At 50.4% G+C, this 26,506-nt stretch overlaps 1 protein-coding gene across 1 annotated transcript; it reads right to left on the bottom strand.

Moving 5' to 3' along the window:
* Positions 1 to 5,840: 5,840 nt before the first annotated feature.
* Positions 5,841 to 26,213, bottom strand: PLA2G4D (phospholipase A2 group IVD). The gene is made up of 20 exons (XM_032856758.1): positions 26,169 to 26,213; positions 23,025 to 23,097; positions 22,704 to 22,840; positions 21,996 to 22,127; positions 21,242 to 21,282; positions 20,833 to 20,875; positions 19,498 to 19,561; positions 19,035 to 19,171; positions 18,133 to 18,243; positions 17,968 to 18,005; positions 17,651 to 17,786; positions 17,200 to 17,336; positions 15,733 to 15,955; positions 9,654 to 9,771; positions 9,106 to 9,243; positions 8,762 to 8,869; positions 8,429 to 8,620; positions 7,983 to 8,149; positions 7,149 to 7,335; positions 5,841 to 6,067 (listed from the first exon to the last, which is right to left on the bottom strand). The coding sequence occupies exons 1-20, from the start codon at positions 26,211 to 26,213 to the stop codon at positions 5,841 to 5,843; spliced, it is 2,454 nt and encodes an 817-aa protein (XP_032712649.1).
* Positions 26,214 to 26,506: the final 293 nt, after the last annotated feature.

The raw sequence follows: 26,506 nt of genomic DNA, 5'->3' as shown, positions 1-26,506 counted from the left end.
GCTCTGGACCTGGCCTCTGTCTTCCCTCCATCCTTGGACAGTCTCTTCCCTCCTCATGGCCAGATGGTGGCACTCACTTCAGCCTCAGGTCTGCCCAAGTTCAAGTCCAGTGGGAGAAAGTGCCCATCTCTGTAGTCCTAAAAAAGTCTCTCAGTGTCTCTCTGGCTCCTCACCTACTTGTCTCTAAGCCAGTCTCTGTGGGCTGCTCTGTGGGTCTGACTGCCAGGCCCAGTCACACGCCCACCCCAGAGTGGGGGTGGCCGGTCAGAGCCCTAAGGTCCTGGGTTGAGAATGGAGGAGAGGGGTGTTCCTCACAAGGAAATGGGTACCATTCCTAAAAGAAGGATAATGACCACAAGATGAACAGCAAGTGTCCTGAGCTTGTCGTGTAACCTTGGCCAAATTCCATTACATCCTCAGGTGTTACTTTCTTTATCTGGGGGTGAGAGTGATGAGCTAAAGGTCTGAGATCTGGTTTGGCCTCTGGACTCTTCCTTCGTGGGCTCTGGCTGCTTTGTCATTCTCCCCCTTGCTATTCTTGTGCCTTTTAAAAACACAGCTGGTGGGGCATTGTAGCAACTCTTGCAACTCTTGATCTCAGGGTCATGAGTTCAAGCCCCATGTTAGGTGTGGAGCCTACCTAAAAAAAAAAATAAATAAATAAATAAAACCACAGCTGGGCCTGACCTCCTCAGAACTTTGTATATTGGCATTTGTTGCTCCTGTCTTCCAGAACATTTCCCTAGTTTAAGGGTCAAAAATGCCAGACTGTGGTTCTGAGCACATTCCTCTGGTGGACAACATGATTTTGGAGGTAGCTCACCACAGGATAACTTCTCAACCCAAGCCCACCACCACAAAGGCCAGAAACCTTTCTAAAGCACCTCACCATGCTCACCACCCCCATTCTTTTAGGCTACAAACTCCTTCAACATCTTCTGTGGAACTTTAACCCCCATGGTGCCCCTGAATCTGATCTGTCATAGAGTTTGGTCATCTCTTTTCTCTAGAACGTCCCTCAGACCCTCTCTGTGGTTCTCCCTGCTTGCTCACATTGACAAAGCTGGCAGCCATATTGTGACCTCCCCTGTGGACAGGCCCAGTGATAGGAAACCAGGGGTGGCCTCGAGCCAACAGCCCACAGGGACCTGAGTCCTGCGAGTGGCCACATGTGTTGGCTTGGAAGCAGACCCTTCCCCGGCTGGGCCTTGAGCTGATTGCCATGGATGGCATGGCCAACACTGTGTCTGCAGAAGGCTAGTTACATCCTGCCTGGATTTGAGCCCACAGACACAGAATGAGCTCCAGGAAATGGTTATGAAGAAATGGAGACAGCAGGACTCCTTATCTTGTTTTTGAACTATAAGGAAATGAGTCTAAGATTTCCCCATTCAGGAGGATGGGGCATTTTTTCTTCTTCTCATAGATACTGTATTAGTCAGGGTTATTCAGAGAAACAGAACCAACAGGAGATACATATATAAATATATGTATATGACAAAGAGAGGGAGAAAAAGGGAGAGAGGAGGAGGGGGGAGAGTGGGTAGAGGGGGAGAGAGATAATTATTTACTCTGAGGAATTGCCTCATATAATTGGGCCTCATAAAGCATTTGGGAGTCCAAAATCTGCAGGGAAGGCTGGTAGGCTGGAGACTCAGGGAAGGGTTTCAAGGCATCCAAATGTAGTGTGCTAGTAGAATTCCCTCTTGCTGGGGGAGTCAGTTGATGTCCTATTAAGGCCTTCTGCTGATTAGATGAGGCTCATCCATGTTGTGGAGAATAATCAGTTTTACTCAAACTCCACCAATTTAGAGGTGCCTGGGTGGCTCAGTGGGTTAAAGCCTCTGCCTTTGCCTCGGGTCATGATCCCAAGGTCCTGGGATCGAGTGCTGCATCGGGCTCTCTGCTCAGCAGGGAGACTGCTTCCTCCTCCCTCTGTCTCTGCCTGCCTCTCTGCCTACTTGTGATCTGTCAAATAAATAAATAAAATCTTAAAAAAAAAAAAAAACAACTCCACCAATTTAAATGTTAATCTCATCCAAAACCCACATTTGCAGAAACATCTAGAACACTGACCAAATATCCGGGCATTGTGACCCAGCCAAGTTGACAGAATTAACCTTCAGAGATATCCCCTATCAGGTTAAGTGAATGTCCTTCTATTCTTAATTTGTTAAGAACTTTTCATCAATCTTGGGTTTGTATTGAATTTTATCAATTTTTTAAATATTTTCTTTTATATTATTATTCTCATTTGTTCTATGCATTGTTAAATGGGATATGACAGGAACATGAACTATCTCTCAGTTCACTCTTTGTTTGGTGTTCCCATTGCCACCACCTGTGCTGGGCAAAGAGCAGATTGCCAGCACAGGCCCGGGGCAGTGATGCGGCAGCTTATAGGGCCTTCCTGTCCCTGAGGAAAGCTCTGGACCTGGCCCAGGAGGGGCCCACAGGCTGTAGCAAGAGCCTTGCACAATTGGAGTCCGTGGGTGCCTGAGTTGCAGTCTTCACTCAGGTTAGAATGGGCTGATGAGACCTCAGGCAGTCAGGGAACCTGGGGTAACAGCAATTCATCATGGGGTAAGAAGGGAGGGGGGAGGGGGAGACAGACACACTCATATGCCCACATGCACCCTCATGCACCAGATGTGGCCTTGAGCCTCAGCCCAGCCCACTCTGGGGCTGCATGGAACTCCTCGGCCCTCTCTCTGGCTTTAGGGAAAGTTCCTGAAATGGAACAAATCTTTTATTATTATTTTTTTCCTACTTGTACTCCTCTCACTCCCCAGAACATAGGTGCCCTGCATTACCCAAGCTGCAAAGTTGAGGGATAGTCCTCCCCACTGCCCAGTCTGCCTAGGCCTTCTGACCCCGCCTGCCCAGGGAGCTCACCAAACTACCGCCTGAGGGAATAGCCACCATGCAACCGAGTCCTGGCTTCAGACTAACAGCCACAAGTTCAGGGTCCCAGGACAACCCTCATTTCCAGCCAGCTGGCTGCCAATTCCAGGGTCCCTGGGACCACAGGTTGGATAATTGGCTAGAATGACTCACAGAACTCAGGAAAGCTCTGGACTTAGGATTAATGTTTATTTTAGTGAAGGAACACAGACTGAAACCAGCCAGAGGAAGAGATGCACACGACAGAGTCCAGGAGGGGTTTAAATAAACATGGAGCTCCCAGTCATTCCCTCCCCACAGAGTCAAGGGTGGTGTGGCCCCCATCCAGCCACAGTGTGTGACAGTACCCACAGAACATTCCCCTGGCCCTTTGGTGTTCAGAGTTTTTACTGGGGCTCAATCACATCCTGCCCATGTGGCTGACCTTTGGTCTCCAATCCCTCTGGGATGTCAGGCTCATGGCTTTAGTTCCAGTTCCTCTGGAGGTGAGAATGTATACCAACTGTTTCAGAGTTCCCATCACAAATCACACTGTGAGGCTGTCCAGCAGCCTGAACCGCAGGCACACAAAGACACTCCTATCAGGTAGGCCATTCGAAGGGTGAAGAGATCACCCTCTCAGTAGCCGAGAGCCAAGGCCAGACCACTCTTTAGGTAAGGTTAATTCTTCCTTGTACAATAGGGCATGCTACGAAGTAAGGACCCAAAGATGCAGTGTGGCATAGCAGTTAGAAGCCTAGGTAGGTTTATTTTATTTTATTTTATTAGATTCTATTCATTCATTTGAGAAAGAGACAGAGAGGATGAGCAGGGGGAAGGGTAGAGGGAGGGAGGCAGAGGGGAAGCAGTCTTCCCACTGAGCTGGGAGCCTGACCCTAGGACCCCACGTAACCCCAGGACCCCATGCAGGGCTTGATCCCAGGAACCCGAGATCATGACCTAAGCTTAAAGTCAGACACTTAAGTGGCTGAGTCATCCACATGCCCCAAGCCTTGCTTGATTTTAAAGTTTCCAGTTCCAGTGCTGGCTTTGCCACTTTTGAGCTTAGTGACGAGCAAACTGCTTAAGCCTTGTTCCTGCCTACTAACAAAATTGGAAGGCTCACAATTCCTGATTTCAAAATTGATTACAAACTACAGTAATCACCACAGTGTGGTCTAGCGTAAGGACAGACAAACAGATCAATGAAATAAGTCCAGATATACACCCTCACATCCACAGGTGACTGATTTTCAGGGAACCCTCCCTGAAGACCATTCAATGGGAGAAAGAATAGCCTTTTCAACAAGTGGTACTGGGATAGCTGGAAACCCATATGCCAAAGAAAGAAATTGAACCCCTATCTCACACCATATACAAAAGTGAACTCAAAATGGATCAAAGACCTAAATTTAAGGGCTGAAGCCATAAAACTATTAGAAGAAAACAGGTGTAAACCTTCATAACTATGGGTTAGACTATGGTTTTTTAAATACAACACCAAAAACACAAGCAGCAAAATATATATATATATGTAAATGGCACCATCAAAGTAAGAAAGCTTCTGTGCTTCAAAGGATAGCCTTAGGAAAGTGAAAAGGTAACCCACAGATTAGGAGAAAAACTGCAAATCATACATTGGGTCAGGGATTTGTATATAGAAAATATACAGAACTCTTAATAAGAAAAAGACAATCCAGTGAAAATGGGCAAAAGATCTGAATAGACATTTCTCTAAAGAAGATCTACAAAAGGCCTAGAGTATACAAAAAGGTCCCTAACATCATTAGTCATTAGGGAAATGCTGGTAAGATACCACTTTACACCCACTCTGATGATTGAGATCAAAAGACAGACAACAACAGGTGGGGGCTAAGAGGTGAAGAAATCGGCGCCCCAGTATAAGGCTGTTAGGAATAGAAAAATGGGGCAGCAGCTTTGGAAAATGGGCTGGCAGGCCCTCAAGAGGTGAAGCAGAGAATTACATTATAATCCAGCAAATGTATTCCTAGTAGACATGCAGAAGAATGAAAAACACTTTCCACATATGGACTTGTACATGACTGTTCATAGAACCATTATTTGGAATGACCAAAAAGTGGAAACAACCCAAGGGTCCATTATCCAGTGACCATCAGGTAAGTGTGGGACTTTATTCAGCCACAGAAAGGGATGAGGCACTGACGCCTGCTACCACGTGGATGACCCTTGAGCACATCCCACCAAGTAAAGGACGCCAGACACAAAAGGCCACATACTGTATGATTCCATGTATAGGAAATGCCCACAAGAAACAAATCTATAGAAACAGAAAGTAGATTAGTGGTTGCCTAAGGCTGGGGAAGGAGGGTTGAGGTTGACATCTAAGAAATGAGGGGTTTCTTTTTGGAGTGACAAAAATCTTCTCAAAATGACTGTGGGGAGGTTTGCCCAACTCTTTGAATATGTAGTAAAAGCCATCAAGTCGTACTTTCTAGAAGGATGAATCATGTTGTGTGTGGACTATGGGTCGCTATAGTTGCTTAAAGATAGTATCAAAGAAGAGTGAGAAAGGGGAGGAGGGGACGAAGAAAAGGTTCTCAGGACACAGTGTGATTCCTGATGCCTGGAGCCACCTCTCAGTCAGGACCTGACCTGCCTACCCCTGGTCTGACACTGGCAGCTTGTACCCCACATCTGTTCTGTTCGGCATGAGAGTCATTGCATGGGAACATGTTTCTAGTCAGACCAGCTATGCTGCACACTGGTCTGGTGAGTTTACTTCCAGCTCCTCTCAAGCCAGCAATGAAAGTGAGGAAGAACTTGGGGTGCCATGCAGCCCTCTGGGCCGTGAGAACTGCTGCAGAGGCAGCCCAGGGGTGGACAGCCCAGTGAGGGCTGTGGCCCTACCCAGCAGTGCTTGGGTTAAACCTCCAGCCCCTGGAGGGTTGTCAGAGAGCTGGGGTCCCTGAGCCGCCTCAATTCTGCGATGCTCGAAGCCTGGCCCCCAGGGCCCGGTGCTTCATGGCAGTCCTCAAGGCCCGCAAAATGGCGCCCTGGCTGTTCCGCACGTTATAGTCACTAAGTTGCAGCAGGTGATCAAAGTCTTCCTCCTTGTAGGTCATGTTGAACAGGGAGTAGGGCGAGGCAGTCCCAGTGAGATCCACCTGGCCCGCCGGGAGCTCTGCAGGGCTGCGCTGGACACCTGCCCAGGGGTGAGAGGGATTAAGACTAGGACCCAGAGGCCTCCAGAGCTGGGCAGGAGGATGCCTTGAGGCTGGGCAAAGCGGTGGGCTGCTCCTCACTGAAGGGCTCCTTGCTCTCCCCCCAGGCCTCTGTGTCCTTTGCCCAGAAACAGAAATGTGGAGAGTAGGTACTATTTGGAGATATGAAGGGTTTGCTGCTCCCCACACTTCCTTGTGGCAATGCACTCCCATTCCTGAGGCAACACCATGGTATCTGTTTCACCTGCCAGGGCAAGGAGCAAACAGCTGGACCAGAGTCAGTCAGCCTAGTGAAGAGTTCTTAAAACTCATGATGGAAACAGGAGTCTGAAAACCAAAGGGATTTCTGCTTTGTAAGAAGCAGTCTTTGTTGAAAGAGAGAGAGAGAATGCTAAGATGCGGGCTGAGCCTGTTAAAGGTAAAGCTGGAAGGTGTGGAATTAGAACGGGAACCAGAAAGCCAGGAATAACACACAGAAGAAGTGAGTCTTCCCCACCTGAAAGGTCTGACCAGTTGGCAGGAGGCAAGGACTGGAAAGCATAGTGATGAGGTTTTACATTTCAGGGACCCCCAGAGTAGAGGCCCAGCTTCCTGAGAAGGAAGGGCTGGGGTAGGAGGGAGAAGCCAACTGAAATCTCAGGAAACGTCAGGAGAATCTGAGAGCCTGGGGCAGGGGGCCTCTCGGTCCCAGCTGCCTGGCCCTCCAAAACATGGTGCCAAGCAGGGGTGGAGATGGCTGCAGATGGGGATGATGCAGGAAGGCCTCTGGAGGCCCAGATTCCCACACACCACCCCAGGAGAGCAGAGGAGCCCAGGTACAGCTGAGGTGAGCAGGGATGTGTGGAGACAGGACAGCAGCACCGTGACTTTGCCAGCAGAGAGCTCTGCAAGGGACATGGCATCCCCAACAGAGACCAGCACATTGCCGGGTCCAGAACTGTGTGGAACTAGCCTGAGGACCCCTCCTCCCGCTGGCCCCCATGAGAACACCGGGAAGCTCGCAGGCCATGCCTCCAAGGGTCTGGCCTGCCAGGCTTGGGAGGAAGGGAGAGGATGCCTTACCGGGGGCTGAGTGGTCCCTGAAGGAGGCGTTGACCAGTGGGAAGTGCAGCAGGAGAGGGGCATCAGGGCAGGAGGGATCTGAGAAGAGGTGGCACTCTGGTGGCTGGTGTTGGTCCTGAGGGCTGGGCTCCACCCGAGGGAATGGCAGTCCCCGGGCCCTGCAGTACGCCTCAGTCTGCTGCAGTGCCTGGTTGGGGGTAGGGGGCCCAGAGAGAACTGGCTACTTCCTGATCATCTCAGGTCAGTGCTCTAGAAAATGCTAGAGCTCAGCCCAACTGGACTGCTCCATGTTGGGACAACCTGGTCCTGGCCTGTGTGTGGTCCAGTTATGAAACCCAGTGTCTCTCAGAGGGAGGTGAAGCAGTCCGGTGGTTGGCCAATGTTGTTCGGTTAGTATCTTCGGGGGAGGCAGAGACCTAGCACTCTGCTCCCATCTGGGATTCTGTTGCTAGGTTATGCAACTCCACAGAGCCTTGAGGGCCTCAGTAAGGGACCCACTTCTGTACCAGAGCCCTATTCCTGCCCCCATCCCGCCCTACTCCTGAGTGCCCAGAGACGCCCTCAGGGAATGGTTGTGGACAGGCCAGGATCTCCTCGCAGATTCTTCTTGGGTGGGTGTTTCCTCCCTGTCCACCTGTCCTGGGACCCCAGTGCCCCAGCACCTCCATAGCCCTTCCCAACCAAGGGCCCTGGCAGGAGTCTGTGAGTCAGAGCCTGTCACCTTTCCCTCCCCTTGGGGACCCAGGAGGTCAGGGCCAGTGGCCCAGTGGCTTGCCCCTGGAGCATGGCCTGACCACAGGGTGTCTGGGGTTCCCGTGGGACAACCAGAGGCACCTCAAAGGATGAGGGTAGAGAGTAGTCGAAGGAGAGAATGAGGTCCAGCCTGCGGCCTGGCCGGAACATGGAGGGACAGCTGGTGTTGAGGAAGTAGCCGGCATCTACCAGGCAAAGCTGGGGCTCCTGAGGGGTCAGCTGGCTAGCGGTGGAGTCTAGTGGGCAGTCTGATGGGGGAGGCAGTTGACAGTCAGTTCCTCGGCCACACATCTTCTACCCTTCACACTGTAATTGCCTCCATGTCCCCTTCTGTCCTCTGGCGTCACTCTCTGTGAGGACATGCCACCCCAGCCCTTCCCAAGACCTTCTGCAGGCCGACCCCAGAAGGGTATGCCATGACTCACCCACCCTCAAGTCCTCTGCCAGTCCTAACCACGGTCCCTGTCCCCCCCTCAGGAGCCCAAGCTTATTCCCTAGGGAGACATGGCGGGGGGGGGGGCCCTTACCTGCCCAGGTGGAGAAGTCTTTCTGGCTATAGTAGTCCCGGTGCAGCTGAAGGCCCCGGAGGAAGTTGCAGCTGTGCTGGTGGAGAGGCCTGCCCGTCAGCAAACCCTTAAACGCCTTGGCCAGTGCTGTCCCGGGTTGCAGCCATGAGGCCTCCAGCCACGAGGAGGTCTTCAAGGAGGCAGGAGACTCCTCTGGGCTCAGAGAAACAGATATTGGTCAGGTGAAAGGCCTGGAAATGCCTGGGCCTGCTTCCCCTCGGAGAGTGCCCCTCCCCCAGCATCTGAAGAGGAAGCCACCTCAGCCCAGGCTCCCCTTCCTGCCTCGCTTCTTACCCAGATTCCTGATCTTGTCCTTGAGGTGCTGCTTCCGGGTGTCCTCAGAGCTGAGGAGGTCATACCAGACATCCAGCAAATTCAGGGACAAAATATTGCTCCAGATACCTGAAGGCCAACCCCCTGACAAAAGTCAGCCTCAGGCCTCAGCACTTGGCCTCCCATCACACAGAGGGCGGGGATGGAAAATGGGAGGCAGGTGGGCTGCTCTCACAGCCCCACCCCAGTGTTGTCCTACCACCCCCTCTGCCAGGGGCTCTGCCAGACCTGAGCACAGGAATCATGCCCAATCAGGTAGGCCTGGCTCGGGACCAGACACAATCTTCAGAGTAACCACCACTCACCTTCCAGAAAGCAGATCCGGGACTCAGGGAGCTTCCTCATCAGCTGCCCCATGAAGAACTCGGAGCCGAAGAGTTCGCTGGGGACAAAGGCTCCATACTTCAGGAACCCAACCTCATAGGGGGAAAACTCCACCCACTCTATGGGAACAGGAGCGAGAGGCAGGAATGAGAGGCTAGTGGAGTGGGGAGCGCCCCAGCTCTGACAGGGGCCAAAGATGCTGCCCCCAGCCGGCCCCAGCTGGCCCCAGCCTTCTCCCTGCCTGGCTGACTCCTGGACTGACCATCCCCCCACCCAGCCCCTTGACCACATCCCCACCCCCAACCCCCACCAGGTCCATGAGCTCTGCTGCCTGGCTCATCAGCCCATCAGAACCGCCTCTCTTCCCAGAAGGCTGAGCAATCTGTGTAAGAGTTCCCTGTCTGAATTCTCTAAAGACCCGTGCACAGGGTGGTATGCGTGTATGCGTGTGTGCATGAGTGTGTGTGTGTGTGTGTGTGTGCGTGTGTGTGTGTGTTGGAGGGTTAGTGGGCAGGGCTAAAGATTGTACCCTTGAAGTCGAAGGTCTCCAGATTGTTCTCTTTGACATTGAGGCTCAAGTAGAGGGGCAGAGGGTTCTGGCCCTGCTCCAGTGCTGTTCTCTGTTCCGACAGCTTCTGGTCCATCACCTGGGGTGGGAGGCATGAGGGCCTAGGTGTGGTTGGGAGCACCCTAGAGGCAGCAACTCCACCAGGACTGCGTGGAGTTGGTGGGGGGCGGGGGGCAGAGGCTGAGGGTGAGGAGGCAGCTCTCCATTGGACTTTGGATGGCATGGGTGGGTGCACCCATACAGTTCTCACTCCCACTCCCATATTCTGACCAAATGCAGGGGTTGCCGTGTAAGGCTAAGGAGGTTGCGCACTGAGTATCTCAACAGAATGCCATTCACAAGGACTATGGTGTCAGGAGTGACACCTCTGCTCCTGTGGTCTGTGGCCCCATCTTTATGGGTTGAAGGGTGGAGGGGATGGGGACCCTGATGCACAGACCATACACACACACACACACACACACACACACACACACACACACACACTGCTTTCCAGAAAGGACACAGGGATCCCCTTTTACAATATACACTATAAGCTCCATCAAGGGATAGGCTGCCCCTTCTAGATTTACATGAATGCAGTCCAAGTCTCGGCCTCTCCAAAATGCTTTCCAGGAATCCTTGCCTCTCCCTTACCTGCCCCCCTCTCTCCTGCTTTGCACAGTATGAAGTTGTACCCCATTGTTTATTCTTGCCTCTGTTTCCAATTTTCTCTTCAATAAAATACCCAATTCTGCCTTGATGACAGGGACTATGGTTTGCCTTTTGGGACAGCACTCCAGAGTTCTAGGGGCAGAGAAAGGTCTCGTTCCTTCCCGGGCCAGAGATGCCAATAGGGTTCATGACCAGCATCAGCAAGGTTAATGGTGGTGGCTGCCTGAAGCCCCCTTGGGAGAGAGCCTGCCCCAGGCTGTGGCTGCTTCTGACAGAGGGAGACATGTAGCACAGACCCACAGGCCCTCTCTCGGGGCTCTCCGAACTGGAAGGCACCTCACTCAGCAGCTAGACCTTGGAGGTTCCCAAACAGCCTGATCTGCCCTTATCAACTGATTTACCTAGAGGATGTGCTAAATAGATGAGTAGGTTACTTCTGAGAATCAGCAGAAGCCACTGAGGAATGTTCTTCGATCTCCCCAGATGATTCTGATGATTAGCCAAGTGTGTGTCCCAGGTGTCTAGCCCCACCTTCCCAATGAGGAGTCCCCCTCCCACACCCATGGCAAGGACCCTGCATTCCCTGGTGTATGCCTTCCTCTCGCAGCCCTCTGTCACTCATGGGTCCTCTTCGTGTGCTCCCTCCCCAAGTTCTGCAGGAGTACTCTGTGGGACCTGAGTTACAGGGAAACCGCAGGAAAAATCCCCCAACGCAGCTCAAGCCCCTGGCGCTCTGTACCATAGCGACAAGTCAGACCCACAGGTGTGAGTGTGTGTGGGTACTGAAGAGGGAGGGAGCTTGATTAATAACTGTGATTTCCCTTCTCAAAGTCTTCTGATTCGGGAATCCTGTTTGCCTGCTCTTCTGACATGTAAGACGAGGGGAAATGTGTTCTTTTACTCCAGAGGCTCCGTTTCTGACCGGGGAAAAACGGTCAGCTCACCCCCTCCATCTACTGAAATAGATGAAATACTGAAATACAGTATTACTGAAATAATACTGTATTCTTTTTCCTTTTAATAGCTCACCAGCAGCGGCAGGTGCTCCAAGCCCCGCCCCCCATCCCCCCACCTCCATTTTCAAATGAGTGTTCCCAGCCCTGCAGGTCACCGCTCTGATGACTCAAGTGTCCCCAGAAGATGTGGGAGCTGGGTGTGGTGTTGGCGATGTGTTGACATGGTCTAGGTACTGTATGGGCAGGGGGGACTAAAGCCAAAACCTTTTTTGGCCAGAATTGAAGAAAAACATGTAAGACCTTAATTCAGGAAAAGACAAGAGAAAAAAGGGTGCCAGGGTCCTGGGATTAAGTCCCACATCAGGCTACCTGCTCAGGCTGGAGTCTGCTTCTCCCTCTCCCTCTCCCTGCTCTCCCTGCTTGTGATTTCTCTCTCTCTCACTCTGCGTCAAATAAATAAATAAAATCTAAAAAAAAAAAAAAAGACAAGAGAAAAACTATGAGTTTCGTCCTGAGGATGGTGAGCAACTTCTAAGCAGTTCAGGGCTTGCCAGCAAAAGATAAAAAAGTTTGATAGACATGGTTTGAGAAGCACTGATTGTAACTGGTATATTTTACAAGCATGTTTTTATTTTGTTTTGTTTTGTTTTGTTTTCAAAGCCTGAAGCAGTATTCTAGAAGTGTGTAGGCTAATAAAACTCTGTGTAAAGTTCAGGGTATACTATTTCTGTAATAATAATATTAATGAAATTGTGATTTCTTATGGATTTATATTTTCTGACATTTAAAATGACTTTTGGAGCTGTATATTGGCATAAAATAGAGATAATAAACGTTTTTACCAAAAAACTTAGATTTGAAATACACACTAAATTTATCTGATTAAAGAATTATTTTAAAAAGCATACAATGAATGTTAGCTTTAAGACATAAAGCATGATAACTAAAAAGAAAATATTTGAAAAGCTTTAACATTGAGACAAAATTTTTTAAACTACATGGGTGCTCATGCCACAAGATTTTTTTCTTGTGAACCAAAAACACCCCAAACTTTAAGTTTGTCTTTTAAAAAATGACTATGGGGGTGCCTGGGTGGCTCGGTGGGTTAAGCCTTTGCTTTCAGCTCAGGTCATGATCTCAGGGTACTGGGATCAAGCCCCGCATCGGGCTCTCTGCTCAGCAGGGAGCCTGCTTCCCCCTCTCTCTCTGCCTGCCTCTCTGCCTACCTGTGATCTTTCTCTCTGTCAAATAAATAAATAAAAATCTTTTAAAAAAATGACTATGAACCTTGTGCCTTGTACCTTAAATCTTGTTAAGTCATTACTGGAGGATCAAATGGTAATTAAATGAAAGTCTTTTTTATAGCCTCAGATCAAACTGCATTTTTTAGCACCTCATAAAGTAAACTGTTAAAACAAGCTTCTCCCAACTCTATAGTAATTAACTGCCACCACCAGGCAGAAAAGTCATTAATAATTCACAACTGAATTAGCAGAAGTTCACAACTGAACGTGAACTTTAAAAGCAGATCTGAAGAATACATAGGATATATTAATAAAATAATATTTCAAGTAGTTACATGGGTTTTAAAAATTAAATGCCACTTCAATAAAAATTCTTTTTAAAAAAGATTTACTTATTTATTTTAGAGAGTGTGCATGGGAGCAGGGGGTGGGGCAGAGAGAGAGGGAGATAAGCAGACGTCTTGCTGAGTGGGGATCCCCACAAGGGGCTCCATCCCAGGACCTTGAGATCATGACCTGAGCTGAAACAAAGTGTCTGATGCCTCACCAACTGAGCCACCCAGGTCCCTCTCAACAAAAATGCTAATATCTCTCATGAAACATGACTAGCTGATTCTATTACATGTATAGAAGAGCAAAGGGCCAGAAGGAGCCAGGGTAATGCTGAGAAAAACCAAGATGGCAAATGGGGGGTAAATCTCCTCTATTAGATACCTGCATGCATTACAAACCCTGGGTCTCTAAACCAGTGCAGTGTTGGCCCATGTTGGAGAATCAGCCCCATTAGAATGGAAGGGAGCTCAGAGAGTCCCATGAATATATGAAGGCTGACACAGGATACAAGTAGTGATGCAGATTTGTGGAGAAAAAAGAATAAGTGGTATTAAGTTTAATGTGTTTGCTATCCCTATGGAAGAAAAATAAAACTGGGTTCGTGTTCACATAATACCTGAAGATCTATTAAAGACTAAGTCCTAATTGTGAAAAACAAATCTTTAAAACTTTTATAACAATATATAGGAGATTATAACTTTAGGAGAGGGAAAGATCTCTCTCGGGAGACTCTAAATGCACAAACCATAAAGGAAAAGAATGATAGACCAGATTATATTAAAATGATGCATGAAAATCTAGTAGAACTGATAAAGGATTAATATCCAAAATCTATAAGGCATTCCACAAAATAATATTAGAGGTGAATTAATAGAAAACTGGAAAAGGATTGCAGTAGGTAATCCACAGAAGAGGAAGTCCCAATGAGAAATATACATGAAAATATGATCAGTCTCACTAAAAATCAAGGAAATGGAAAGCTAAAATAAAATTTTGTATGACACCCATAAGAAGAACAAAAAATTAAAAGTCTGAAGAGCGTGTAGAGAAAAAAAAAACGGATACACTTAGAGTGGAAATGTGAATTAATGAAACCTTTTTTGGATAACAATTGGCAATAGGCAGGAAAGCTGAAGATGCATTTACCCAATGGGCTAAGAACCCGAACCCTGGGTATGTATCTTCGAGGTGCAGAGAACCTATAACATCTGTGTACAAAGAGACTTGTTCAAAACAATTTCTGCAAGTAAAACTGTATTTTTCTTAAGGATGTACAATAAAAGGTATATACAATAAAATATATAATAGATATAAATAAGGTATGTTATGTAATCATATGTTATGTATTATATAATCCAATCCTGTATACAGACTGAAGATATAAATGTGATGAGAAACCCAAATTCAGGATGGTGGTTGCCTCTGGGGGTGGGAGGGAAATGGGACTGGGGAAGCATCCACAGGGGGCTTCAAGTCTTTCTGTAACATTCTATTTCTTAGGCTTGTTGGTGAGATTGGGCATATTCATTACATTATTCTTTATGCTTTATGCATTTTCTTAGGTCTGAAGATTATTATAATATTTAATGATAAATATTGTTTATATAATAAACATTGTTAAACTAATACATTAAAAATAAGAATGGTTGGTAACTTCCAGGGAACATTGCTCTTACCAGCAAGAATAAAAATTAAAGAAAAAAATCCAATGCAATTCATTTTTGGTTAGTTTACATGATAATCTTTCTCGGTCAAACTTCTGATGCCCTAAGATAAGGAAGGTATGAATCATTCCTCTGCTAATGTATTTGATGGTTTACTTTTTTATAAGAAATGTTAAGGACACTTTTTTGTGTGTTTTAGTTGTTTCAAGTGCTTTAAAAGAAACATTCAGATAATTATATGTGGTAAAACAATAGTGGAAACAAAAGAACTGATTTCAGTAATTGTATCAGTTAATGTAAAATTAAGCAGTTGACTTACTAAACTTACCTTAAAGAAGCAATTTATAAAAAATGTTATCTGCTCAGTTTGGTCTTCATGGTGTTACAATAAACAGTAAAGAAATATAATAACTGGGATCCCTGGGTGACTCCAATGGTTAAGCCTCTGCCTTAAGCTCAGGCCATGATCCCAGGCTCCCTGCTCCGTGGGGAACAGGCTTCTCCCTCTCCCCACTGCTTGTACTCTCACTTGCTATCTCTCAAATAAATTAAATAAAATCTTAAAAAATATATATATAATAGCTAATAATGTTAACTCTACGCCAAAGAACCATTGAGTGTTCACAACAAGGCTGTGAGATAAGTACTATTCTCACTCATCCCCAATGAATAGAGGCCAAAACCGAGACACAGAGAAGTTAGTAACTTGTGAAAGAACACAGAGCTAGTAAGGGGCACTGAGATTAAACCCAGGCAATCTGGCTCCAGAGTCTGTGCTTTTAACACTACCATGAAGATATAGAAGAAGATATTCTATATTGCAGTATTCATAAAATAAAAATTATTCGAGCAATCTCACTGCCACATAAGCATAGTGAAAGTTCTGTTTGCTTAACTGACCTTGGCACTGACTCGTCCCTAAGCTCCTGAGAGATTCAGAAATCTCTGTTTTATGGCCATGAACTGAAAAATAGCCTGACTCAAAAAGGCAGGATCCCAAAGTACAGCAGGCACTGAGACACTATGTTCCCTGCGTCCTTTCCCCACAGATCCCAGCCTCCTTCACCCAGCCTCCTTCACCCAGCCTCCTTCACCCAGTAGGAAATGCACATGCGCAGCAGCTAACTGCGCGGCTGCCCCAGGACCACAGGTGCACGCTGGTCTAGCCTTGCCAGCATTGGTGCTCTACCTGGTTGTGCAGCATGGACTCCAGCACGAGAGCCCACAGGTCCACAAAAGTCGTGGGGTAGCCTTGCTGCGCCCGCAGCTCCAGCTCCTGGTGGTAGCTCGCTAGGCGCTCCGGGGAGAAGACCTCCATCTTGCTCTTGACCAGGTGCTCCCTGGCATATTTGATGGGTCCTTCAAGGTCCTTCTGTGACCACTCGGGGTCCCCGTAGAGGTGGGCCATTGTCCTGGGAAAATAAAGGGACAGTATGTATGACAGGAGGCAGAGGCCCCGGATTGGGTCACTGCGACATCTCCTTCCCACCCTCCCACTTCTCCCAAGGTGATGCTCCTGCAGCCAAGGCCCTGCCCATCTGGAAAATGTGTCTCCGGGCTTTCTCTCAGATCAGCGCTGTCTAATTTAAACATAATGTGAGACATAGACATAATCTAAAATTTCCCAGTAACCACATTTTGAAAAAGAAGAGAGCAATAAAAATTAATTTTAGTAGTATTATTTTAATTTGATATACCCCCAAATTCTCACTTCAACATGTAATCAATACAAAAAATTAACATAATTTCTTTTTTTCAAACCAAGTCTTCAAAATTCTCTGTGTATTTTTATCTTTATACCACATCTCAATCTGGACTAGCCACACTTCAAGTGGTCCATAACCACAGGACTAGTGGCTACTGCATTGTACAGGAACAGATCTAGACCCCACACCCATCTTCATGGGCCTGTCCTGAAGCCCTTGAAGACTGCTTGCCCACAGCTGTCATCTAAAACACTCTGAGTTTACTCTCCTTTTACTGCTTCAAGTCACATTTCAGTAAGACACAAAGGAATGAATCTCGAAAAGTGAGAAGTCCCACCTCATCATAGGCAGGGTGGGGTATATAGGAAGGCAATGTTGTCTTTAAGTAAGAGGTTAAGATAGTACCTCTTCATCTCAATTTCTCCATCTATACTATAGGGACAGTAAAAATTAAAAAAAAAAAAACAAACCCTACCCTAGAGAGTGTTATGAGGATTTAAATGAGATAATCATGTTTAAAGAAAAAAAGATCTACTGACTTGGAGTTCCTGATACATGTCAGATCAGATGTTTTACTTGGGCTGCCCCAGGACAATCATACGGAGTAAGAACTACTATTACCCCATTCTGGAGATGAGTCAACTGAGAATCAAGGGAAATCGGTTGCCCAGTAAGGGGTGTTGCAGAGACTCAAACCCCGGCTCCTCCTGAATCAGCTGCCTTAGCCCTCTCCCATAGCATGGAATGGGTGTCTTCCAAACCCTTCCCACGGGAGGACCTCTGTAATACCTACTTCCTCCCTTTTGAGAAAGCCACCTGGCACCCATTGGATTGTAGTGCTCACACCCTCTTGACTTCCCTCTTAACACATAGAGGGGTTCCCCTGGTGTCTGCTCCATTCTCCTCTAGGACCCGATCATCTCTGCTCTTCCAGTCCCAGGCCCCCTCACCATGTAGAGCCCGAGATGCCGCTGAAGTAGGTGACACAGTCCAGGAGGCCCAGCTTCTGCAGGGCCAACAGGTGGCCGTAGAGAGCGGTCATGGCCCGGGCACCTCCTCCTGTGGCCATAATGCCCACAATGGGGACCTGGACTGACACAGACATAGGCCAGCTTAACCAGGGCCAGGATGGAGGGAAGGGACCTCGGGGCCAGAGTCTGATGCAGTCAGACTTAGACCAAGAGCAGCCAACGCCTCCCTCTCCCAGGAAGTGACAGCTCTGGGCCCTGGATGGGGCCCGAAAGGGAGTGAAAACCCCACAGCTTACCACCCCCCGCCCTGCCCTCCCCCACACAGCCACTCTCATCTCTGTTGACTGGAGTGTCTAGAGAGGGCGAGGATCAGGTACTTCCTTAAGGCCAGTCGAAGGTACTGCACCCACATTCCCCTGTACTCCCAAACCTCATCTTCCTGTAGGTCTCTGTCCAGCTGCAGGACCTGCTTGAGAGCCTTGGCCACCACCTGCTTCCTCCTGCTCAGGAAGGCTTTCTCCTCTGCACACAGATCAAAGCCCAGGTGCACATCCAGCTCCTTAGGGCTGGGCCAGTAGAGGATGCGAAGGTCAGGGAGGCACTGCATAGCTCAGCCACTGGCTGACCAAGCCCAGGATAGCTGCCATATTACCTCCCTGCTTTCAACCCCAAGGGCCACCCATTCCTCAGCACTCCTTGCCTCATGACCACCACACACTGTCCCCCCCAGATATGAATGTCCCTTACCAGCCCTCAGCCTTGAGCTGCAGCCTCACTCCTGGGGTCTGAAATCAAAATGAGAGACTGGATTAGAATATTCTCAACCCTGAGAGGTATGTGGGTATCCCCTGGGGGCCTGGGCTCCCTATCTTTATTCTCATTGGCACTTCCCATCCAGTTGAGGCCACTTACATTTGTAGTAGGAATGTGAAAGGTCACCTCCTTTCCTACGGCCAAGGACCTCAGGGGCACAGTGAGATGTCCAGCTGACTTGTCTGAACTCCAGCTGTTACTTGCAGAGCTCTGGAAGGAAATATGCATTAATTCAACCAATCCTTACTGAGTATCTAGACAGATGGACACAGTCCCTCTCTAATAATATAATCACAATATTTACAGTTATTATAATTATACCACTTATAATGACTAATTATTAAAATACTTGCTGACATTTTTGTTCTGAGTTGTGTATATGAATTGATAACAAAATAGGTAATGAACAGATGTTAGCAAATGTTATACAGGAGAAAAAATGTGGTAAAGGAAGTCCTAAGCAGTACGATATGAAAAAATAACCAAAGGTGTGGTGTGTGGGGTCTATTTAAGATGGGGAGTCAAGGAGGGCCCCTCTTGGCTGAGATCTAGAGGAGGAGGAAGTGGAGGAAGAAGAGGAGGAGGAGGAAGAGCAGGCAGCCTTGGAAGCAGCCAGAGGAAACCCCGAAGGCCCCTCGTGTGTTGGGAAAGCAAGAAGAGACATATAGGCTGGAGCATCATGAAAGAGGGGGAGCACAGAACAAAGTGAGGCGGCAGAGCTGGGCAAGGGCCAGGCCATGCAGGGCCTTGGAGGCACAGAGATGGGGTTTTCTTCTAACAGCATCGAGGCAGATGCCACTGAAAGGTTCAAACAAGGTCTGACAAGGCAGGGCAATCCCCGCACCCACTCCAGGCTCCTGGTGATTCTCCCTATCTGCCAAGAGCTTGGTGCCTCTCTGGGGGAGGCTGGCGAGGCCACAGGGGCCTGGCATTGGCCTAAGAGGGGCCTGCAGCAGCTGGAACTGGCCCAAGGCAGGGAGAGCTGCAAAGCCAGGACCCACCCTCAGACGCGCACTCAGTTTTCCCTCCTGGGCTGCCATGTAATGGAAGCGGAAGGCAGAGGCTGGACTCAGCACGGATGTCTGCGTGTCTTCATAGGACCCCTTCAGCACCAGCTCCAGCTCCAGCTTGCCCTGGTCTAGGCAGAGAGTGGGCAGACTAGCATGAGGGGAACAAGAGCCAGGAATCCGAGCAGGGACCCCAGGAAACTGGCAGTATTGCTTGGACGTGGGCGAGACCTGGGAGTTTGGACCATGAGAGCCAGGATTCTGGAATGGGCCCTCCCCAGCCCACTGGGCCCCACAGCCCCCATGGGACTCCCGCTTCCTGCAACACACCCTCCCCCAGGTCAGGGAGACCCTCGAGTCCACATGAGAACCTGTCACCCTCGTGCTGTGTGAGCAAGAAGAAAGAGGGCCCGCACAGGTGTCCCAGCCACTCCATCTAGCACTGAGTAGGCCTCACCCGTGACCGTGGTGGTGCTCCCAGCATGGTCCAGACAGACATCCAGGCAGGACAGCTCTCGGGCCTGGGGCAGATCACATCGTGGGCCTGGTGCTCAGCAGGGAAGGCTGAGGTCCCCTCAACCTCACCCCCTGAGCCCCACTGTCCCAAATCCACCACACACTGAACAGGAAGTGGGACCAGAGTGGGACCAGAAGGAGAACTGCCACCCCCTCCTCTGATTCTGGAGCAGCCGGGGGGAGCCCCACCTCCGCCCTGTGCACCCCCCCAGCTTTCAAAGATCTGCTGAACTTGGGGGATCTCTGAAGGCCGCCCAACCCTCAGGCACCGTTCTTTCCTCTCCGTGTTTCTCTGCAGGCTCAGCCTGGAGAGTGCCTTCTCCCACAACTGCTCCCAAACAGTAGCACACAAACCACTGGCCTACAGGATGATGGACCAATGTCCCAGCTGTCCTCCAGCTGACCAGCTTGCCAAAGGAGCCCACTGCATTCTCTGCCATGCCTGTCACCTGATGCCCACAGCCCACCCAGCTCCTGACTCTCTCCCTCAGACTGGCTGAGTTTACCTGCCCACCACCGCTCTCCAGCACCTCAGATAAAAAGCAGCTGCCATAGGTATGACAATTTTAACGTGCATTTGTAAAAGTAACACTAGCCCATCAAACAGGTCCTTGTATGACCCTGAGGGTAGAGGCCTCCTTCCCTCACATTAGGCCCTGCTGCCAGGTCATGCCTGTGTTACAGGCTAGCGACCTTTGAGTGGAAAGCTTCTAGTCCATTGTTTACCACCAGTTCCTGTTGCTGTGAACTTGTTGTGAGCTTGCACTGTTTCAGAAGAGCTGATCAAGACCACCCACTGTCTCAAGGAGGAGCTGACTGACCCCCGACTCTGTCCCAGAGCCCCTGGCTGGAAGTGCAGTGCTTTGGAAACTTCCTCTGGGCCTCTGCTATGCAGTGCTAACACCCCAGCTGGGCATGGCTGGCCTGTCGCCCACCATCTTCTGAGGCTAAGAGCTAGGAGTCCATCACAGGTAATGAAACCCTGTCAGGAGCACCTACAATTCACCCTGAGCCTCCCTCAGCCATCCAATCTTGGGCCCAAATCTCCACCCAGCAGAGTCTCGGTCTCCCTCTCTCCATGTTCTCTTAAGGCTCTGGCCCTTCCCAGCCCCCAGCCCCTGACCACAGCCCCAGGGGAACCACCGAGGTGGGTGGCCCAGGGTGGTCTTACCACAGTGCCCTGTCTCTGCCTGTCCCTTTGGCACCCCCAACCTCAGTGGTGGTTCTGGGGCCCCTCCCTCAGCAACCTCTCACAAGCCTGGGGAGGGTGGTTTACCACAAGGACGTTGTTGGTGATGAGGTTTTCTGGAGAGTCTGACCTGGAAAAATCAGAATATCCAGAGCTCAGCCTGACAAATGCAAAAGGTCCCTATACTGAGCTTCCCCTCACAGCACAGCCTCAAGCACCCATGGGGCCTCCCTGGGTGATGCCGAGGGACCCTAAGTCCTGGATACCACTCAGGGGGAGGGAGGGGCTTCTGAAGATTGCCATGTGGGAGAGAGAGGGAGAGTGTGGACAAGGAAGCAGTGACCTTCCTCTCCTCATTGCTCTAAGAGGACCCCTCCCCTCCCACCCAGACTGGCAGGGGTGGGGGCAGGAGGGACAGAGAATCTGGGTCAAAGACATTTCCCTATATAAAGCCTGGGTCCTGAGGCACTCCCTGGGCTGTGTGATTATTACTCACGTTTTTTCCAGCTTGAACTCCACGTCCAGCTCCTCCTGTCCCTGAAATCAATGATGAGCAAGTCGTGAACATTTATACATCTTTAGAGGTGACACAGTTCTTTGACCATGCATTGTCTCATCTCAAGCAGTCACTCAGGGAGGCGCAATACTACAGTTCTTCCCACTTTACAGATGTGGGAATTGAGAATTGGGGGAAAGAGGGGCTGCCTACCCAAGTTAGCCACAGCTGATGAGTCTGCAGAGAACAGGCCTCTCTCCCTGGCAGGGCTGAAGGAGGACATGAGGAGAACAAGCCAAAAGAGGCTTAAGGATGCCCTAGTCCTCTTGAGAGGGACCTGACCCCAGAAACCCGCCCTCCCATTCCCCAGCCTTCCCCTCCTGGAGAAGAAGCAGAGACCTTCATAAAGCAGGCCTTTGGCACCACAGGCAAGCAGTGAGCAGGAGTGACGGAGTGCCCCTTCCCCCAACTGCCCCAAGGGTTAGTTACGCAGGTTTTGATTGATATTAGGAGGTTCACCACCACCAGAAACCTCCCTCCCGTGACTAAAATCTCTGCAATGAGTGATTCAGTCTGCAACAGTCAGTTAAGCCTTCTCCTTTCCTACTACGATATAAATATCTCTGGGAGGGGCTTCCCTCTTTTGTGAACACATTCAACACAGCAGCATTCCAGCAGAAGGGAGAAGCTGGGGAACTTCCTCAGCCTGGAGGGCAGAGGGGCGGGGCGCAGAGGGGTGGGACTCCCCACTCACCTGGGGACGCAGGGAGAAGGTCTTCCGGAGCAGCTGGCCTGGGAGGACTTCTGAGACGTCATAGAGAACCTTGAAGCAGGCATCGTCCTCCGTGACTGAGTCCTCATCATAGACATTTAGCTCCAGAACATTCTAGGGACCCGAGAACAGCAACTTAGCACATTATTTACTCATTACTGTACTTCATACCTGTTGAGCCCTTACTTGATGCCCAGGGTCGGAAAAGATGATTATGCCTCCATACCTTGTACTTCAAAATAAAAATAATAGTAAAAATTAAAAGCATTAAAAGGAAATCCAGCAAAGTTCCTCATCTTCCCCTGCTAATTTTTGTTTTTATTAAAAATAAAATTCTTTCAGTGTTTCCCCACCACTGCACACTTCCCCCCTTTGCTGCCCCCAAGGCACCATATGTACCAGGCATTGTTTTAGGAGTCTTCCACGCTTTATCTCATTTGACCTCAACAACCCCCTTAGGAAGGGATTCTTACTGCCTCGGTTCCACAGATGGGCTTAGAGAGGACCAGCAACTTGCCAGAGATCAGGCTCTCAGACACAGGGTGGGTCACAGGTTCTCTTCCACACAGCACACGGGGCTGGGAACAAAGACCCTCCTCCTCCCCAGTGTCTCAGACTGAGCCCTGGAGGAAAAGTGTGCTCTGATAGGAGGATACAGCCTGTCCTTAGGTGGGTGGTCCGGGCCTTTACCTTGACCTGACTCTGGATTAGGAAACTGAAGGTCTCATTCCATACAGGATGACTGGAGTTGGTGATTGTTTTGGTCTTGAACTTTGTTCCAGGGACGGTTGGCAGCTCTAGGGTCACATAGGGGTCTGCCTCACTTACTGCCAACGTTAAGAGAACAGAGTAAGAGAGAATTCCTTACACTCCTCTCCAGGGGCCTCACCATGGTTCCTCCCATGACCTTGTCGGCCACTGCAGGCAGCCCATCCCAGCCCCCAAGTTCCCACCTGGGCCTTTCCCACAGGGCCTGGTCACCTCTACACCCTTGGAGCCTAGGAAACTCACACAGGTCAGTCCAGCCCAGGTTCCGTGCCTCCAGGACCCTCACAGTGAGCCTCCAGCAGGCAGAGGCCTTCCCCTAGAGGGAGAGAACAGACTGCTCAGTCCCTCCTGCTCGGTCCCCAACCCCACCCCTCTGTGCTGAGGTTTCTCCTGACACACTCAGTGATGCTGCCAGGCATTCTGGGACTAAACAGCTTTCGCCCACCACTGCCCTTGGGGCTGTGGTCCTGGGCTTTCTGGGCAGCAGTAAGGGCATGGGAGACCAACCGGGGGTTGAATATGTGGGACTCCTTCCCCTCCGGGGACAGAATTGCTTCTGAGCTTCTGTGTGCACTCCAGGACAGGGGAAGGACAGAGGCAGCCCAGACCCCCTCATCCCCGAGGCCACAGCCTGTGTGGGCTACGAAGTGTCCCCACCTGTTCCTTTCCAGCCAGTCACCATATCTAATTTGAGCATCGTTGCCCATTTCTCTCTCTGGTCACCAAGAGCCTCTCAATCTCAGAAAGCCCACTGTCCCCTAGCAGGGTATTTTTCCCAGGGTGAAGCCCCATTTCTCATCACCTCTAAAACCATCACTAACACAGAGCATCACAGGATAGGCTGTGACAATAGATACAATGATGGGTCATTACTCGGGGAGGTTGAGTGGAGTGGGCAAGGCAGACTCCTAGACAGGATATCTGGATCTAAACCTTGGTCCTCTGCTTACTTGCCATGTGACCCTGGACAAGTCACTAAACCTCTTAGAGCCTTCATTTCCTCATAAATAGTGGGACTAATTAATAGAGGCTAAATGTGTTAATGTCTGCAGAATGCTTAGCAAAAAAGTAAGAAGTTTCTAGATAATTATTATTTATTACTATTTATTAAGGGCTTGTTCTGTTTCTAGGTGCTGTACTAAGCAGATTATGTATTCCAAATTGATTTATCCTCTTGACTTTCCTAAGAGAGTACTCTCATTTCCTCCCATTTTACAGATGAGAGAACTGAGGCTTAGAAAGGTTGCTGCAGGTCACAGAGTTAGCAAGTGACCTAGGTAGGATTCAAGCCCAGGTCTTCAAGATCAGAGCTCACACCTCCCGTACTGTTCTATCTCCCCAGGACTTTGTTCCTTTGTAAAAGCATGCAACTTTCCCCCACCGCCCTCTGGATATCTAAACAGTAGAATTTCATAGATTTGTCCTAGACCAATATGGATATTGAACTAACTAACTAATAGGATTCTCCTGAGGGCATTGGGTCTTCCCCTCCCCTGTTGAAATGTCCTCCCTTAATTGATGACTGACCCTGAAAGTTGTGAAGGGCTTCTCCAGCAGGGATTCCCCGCACCCCTCCCCAGCCCCCTGCCCCTTCCCATAGACTCCTGGGAGTACCTCCCTGCTGGGAGTCTCAGCCACTGTTTCTCCCTATGCAGGGACCCCAGGGCATCCTCCAGTCTCCTCTCTCTGGAGAGGCTCGGTGCCGGCCCCTGCCCATCACCGGGGATATGACCCAAGCGAATCTGATGTGGCTGGAGTTCCCCATACAGGAGTCCGACCATGGGATCTTCACCAGCAGAAGGAAAATGAGCAAGCTGCCTTTCCCCCTGCTGGCCCCCAGCAACCCACTGTGGTAGGGAGGTTGCAGAGAGGAGGAGTGGACACTTCAGGCCCAGCCTCAGGCCCTGTATCTCCTGAGTCGTGCTGAGCCGATGCTCCCGGGTCTTGAAGCAGGCAAGTCCCAGAGCAAGTCCGGATGCCTGGCCTGGCCTCCCGCCCTGCTCCTGCTGCCGGGACAGGCTCCAGGCCCCTGTTCCAGCAGGAAAGAGGCTGGGCGAGACCACAGCTGAGGCTGCCCCGGGAGTCGACTTGAAGGCTGGGTGTTGAGGGTCCGATCTCGGGGATTCAACCAGTCCCAACAGCATCCGCTGGAGCTACGTGCTTTCCAGGCATGTGGGCAGACTCAAGCCCCCAGAGTCGCTGCACCTTGGGCTTCAGTTTTGCCCGTGGGCTGGGTCTAGAGCAGGCAGAGGAAAAGGATGCCCAGCCTTCTCCAGGGAGATGAGGATGAACACAGGTACACAGAAACCTCCAGGGCTGGGTTCTGGGGCTCCAGCTGCTGATGGGAGGAGCAGATGGAGCCCGAGCCTTCCAGCCCCTCCACCGCCCCGCTCCTGCAGCCTTGGGGTCTTGCCAGACTGGCATCTGGGCATTTTCATCAGTGTCCACTTGTTTTGGAGGGGAAGTCTTCTAGATCTCAGGCTGACAGAGGCTGGGGCAGGAGGTGTTGTCCTTCAATGAAGGGGTCCCTCTCTATGTTTTCCAGGATGGCCTGGTACCTGACTTGAGCCAGGCAAGTTTTCTCCAGGAGCACCCGTCTGGAGCTACTTGGCTGGATCTGACTAGGGCCTGGGTCTCAGGGCCAAGGCTCCAGAAGCCTGGCAAAGTCTGAGAATGAGGCAAATGCCTCAGGATGGTGAGCTTGGCACACTTAGCCTCTTTCATGGCAGGGGCACCAGGGGAGTCCCAAAGAGCCAGTCCCTTTGGCCCTGGTCCACAGCACAGGATGAGAAATCTGCCTGAGAGAAGCACATGAAAGGAGTGGGCTAGCAGTCTATAGATCTCTTTGGCCTGGTGGCAACCTCTTCTCTTGGCCCAGTGCGTAACTGGCAGTGGATGGGGACTTGGCCTGGCAAAGCTCTGGGGACACACAGGGTAGTTTCTTGGCCTCTGCCAGTTCCGGAGGCCCACTACCTGCAGAGCTGAACTATGGGCCTGGTGGGGTGTCCTCTTGTGACACGCAGCCACTGTGTTCTCTGAGGCGGTATGCAAGCTTTGGCAGGGAGGAGGGTAAGGACCTCTAAGGGGATTGCTGGCTGATCACTCACAGTGATCAGAGGGAGAAGGTTCTGTTCTCCCAGGCCCTCCCTTCTATGGATGCCGATCATCCATCCACCCCCTCCCCCACTCCCCATTCCCAAGCACAGACTCTCTTACCCTTTGCCTCCCACCCTTGGCCCCTGCCTGGGCAGAGACCCCAGCGCTGGGAGCCAGGCCTTCCCCAGAGGCCAGAATCACCTTGGTTTTCACCGAGACAGGCTTCTCAGAATGCACCCTGGCCCCAGGTCCTGCCCTGAGTGATACCCATGAGCTTGGCGACACTTTTACCTGGTGAGGATGGCCAGGGGGTCCCCTAGTTGTCAGTCTTTCCATACCAACCCTTCTGGCTCCACTCCAGATCCAGCTCCTGCCAAGAGGCCAGCTCCCTGGATGGCTGTCAACAACTATCCTAATGGGATGGGGCCGCGAATCTGCCCGCCTCTGAGGAGCCGCAATCCTATAAACAGGTTGGGGCTCCACCCCTGGGTCACTCCCTTAGCCTAGCATCTTCCCCTCTTCCCCAAGAGGCTGGGCCAACCAGCATCTCCAGAAACCTCTGGCAGGGCTCCAGGACCCACAGATGGAGCACCCCTTTCAGACTGCAGATGCCCCGAGGAGGGGAGCAA

This window comes from Lontra canadensis, unplaced genomic scaffold, assembly GCF_010015895.1.
Source record: "Lontra canadensis isolate GAN:19392208 unplaced genomic scaffold, GSC_riverotter_1.0 scaffold12, whole genome shotgun sequence".
Classification (NCBI taxonomy): Eukaryota; Metazoa; Chordata; class Mammalia; order Carnivora; family Mustelidae; genus Lontra; species Lontra canadensis.
This window is presented reverse-complemented; position numbering and strand designations above follow the sequence as displayed.

Excerpts from the sequence above, each read along its gene's own strand:
- PLA2G4D (XM_032856758.1), bottom strand. The coding sequence starts at position 26,213 with ATGGAAAGACTGACAACTAGGGGACCCCCTGGCCATCCTCACCAG. Across the intron at positions 17,337-17,650 it reads GAGACCTACAGGAAGATGAG|GTCCCCATTGTGGGCATTAT; the intron begins GTTTGGGAGTAC and ends GTGTCAGTCCAG. Across the intron at positions 8,870-9,105 it reads CCGGATCTGCTTTCTGGAAG|GTATCTGGAGCAATATTTTG; the intron begins GTGAGTGGTGGT and ends GTTGGCCTTCAG.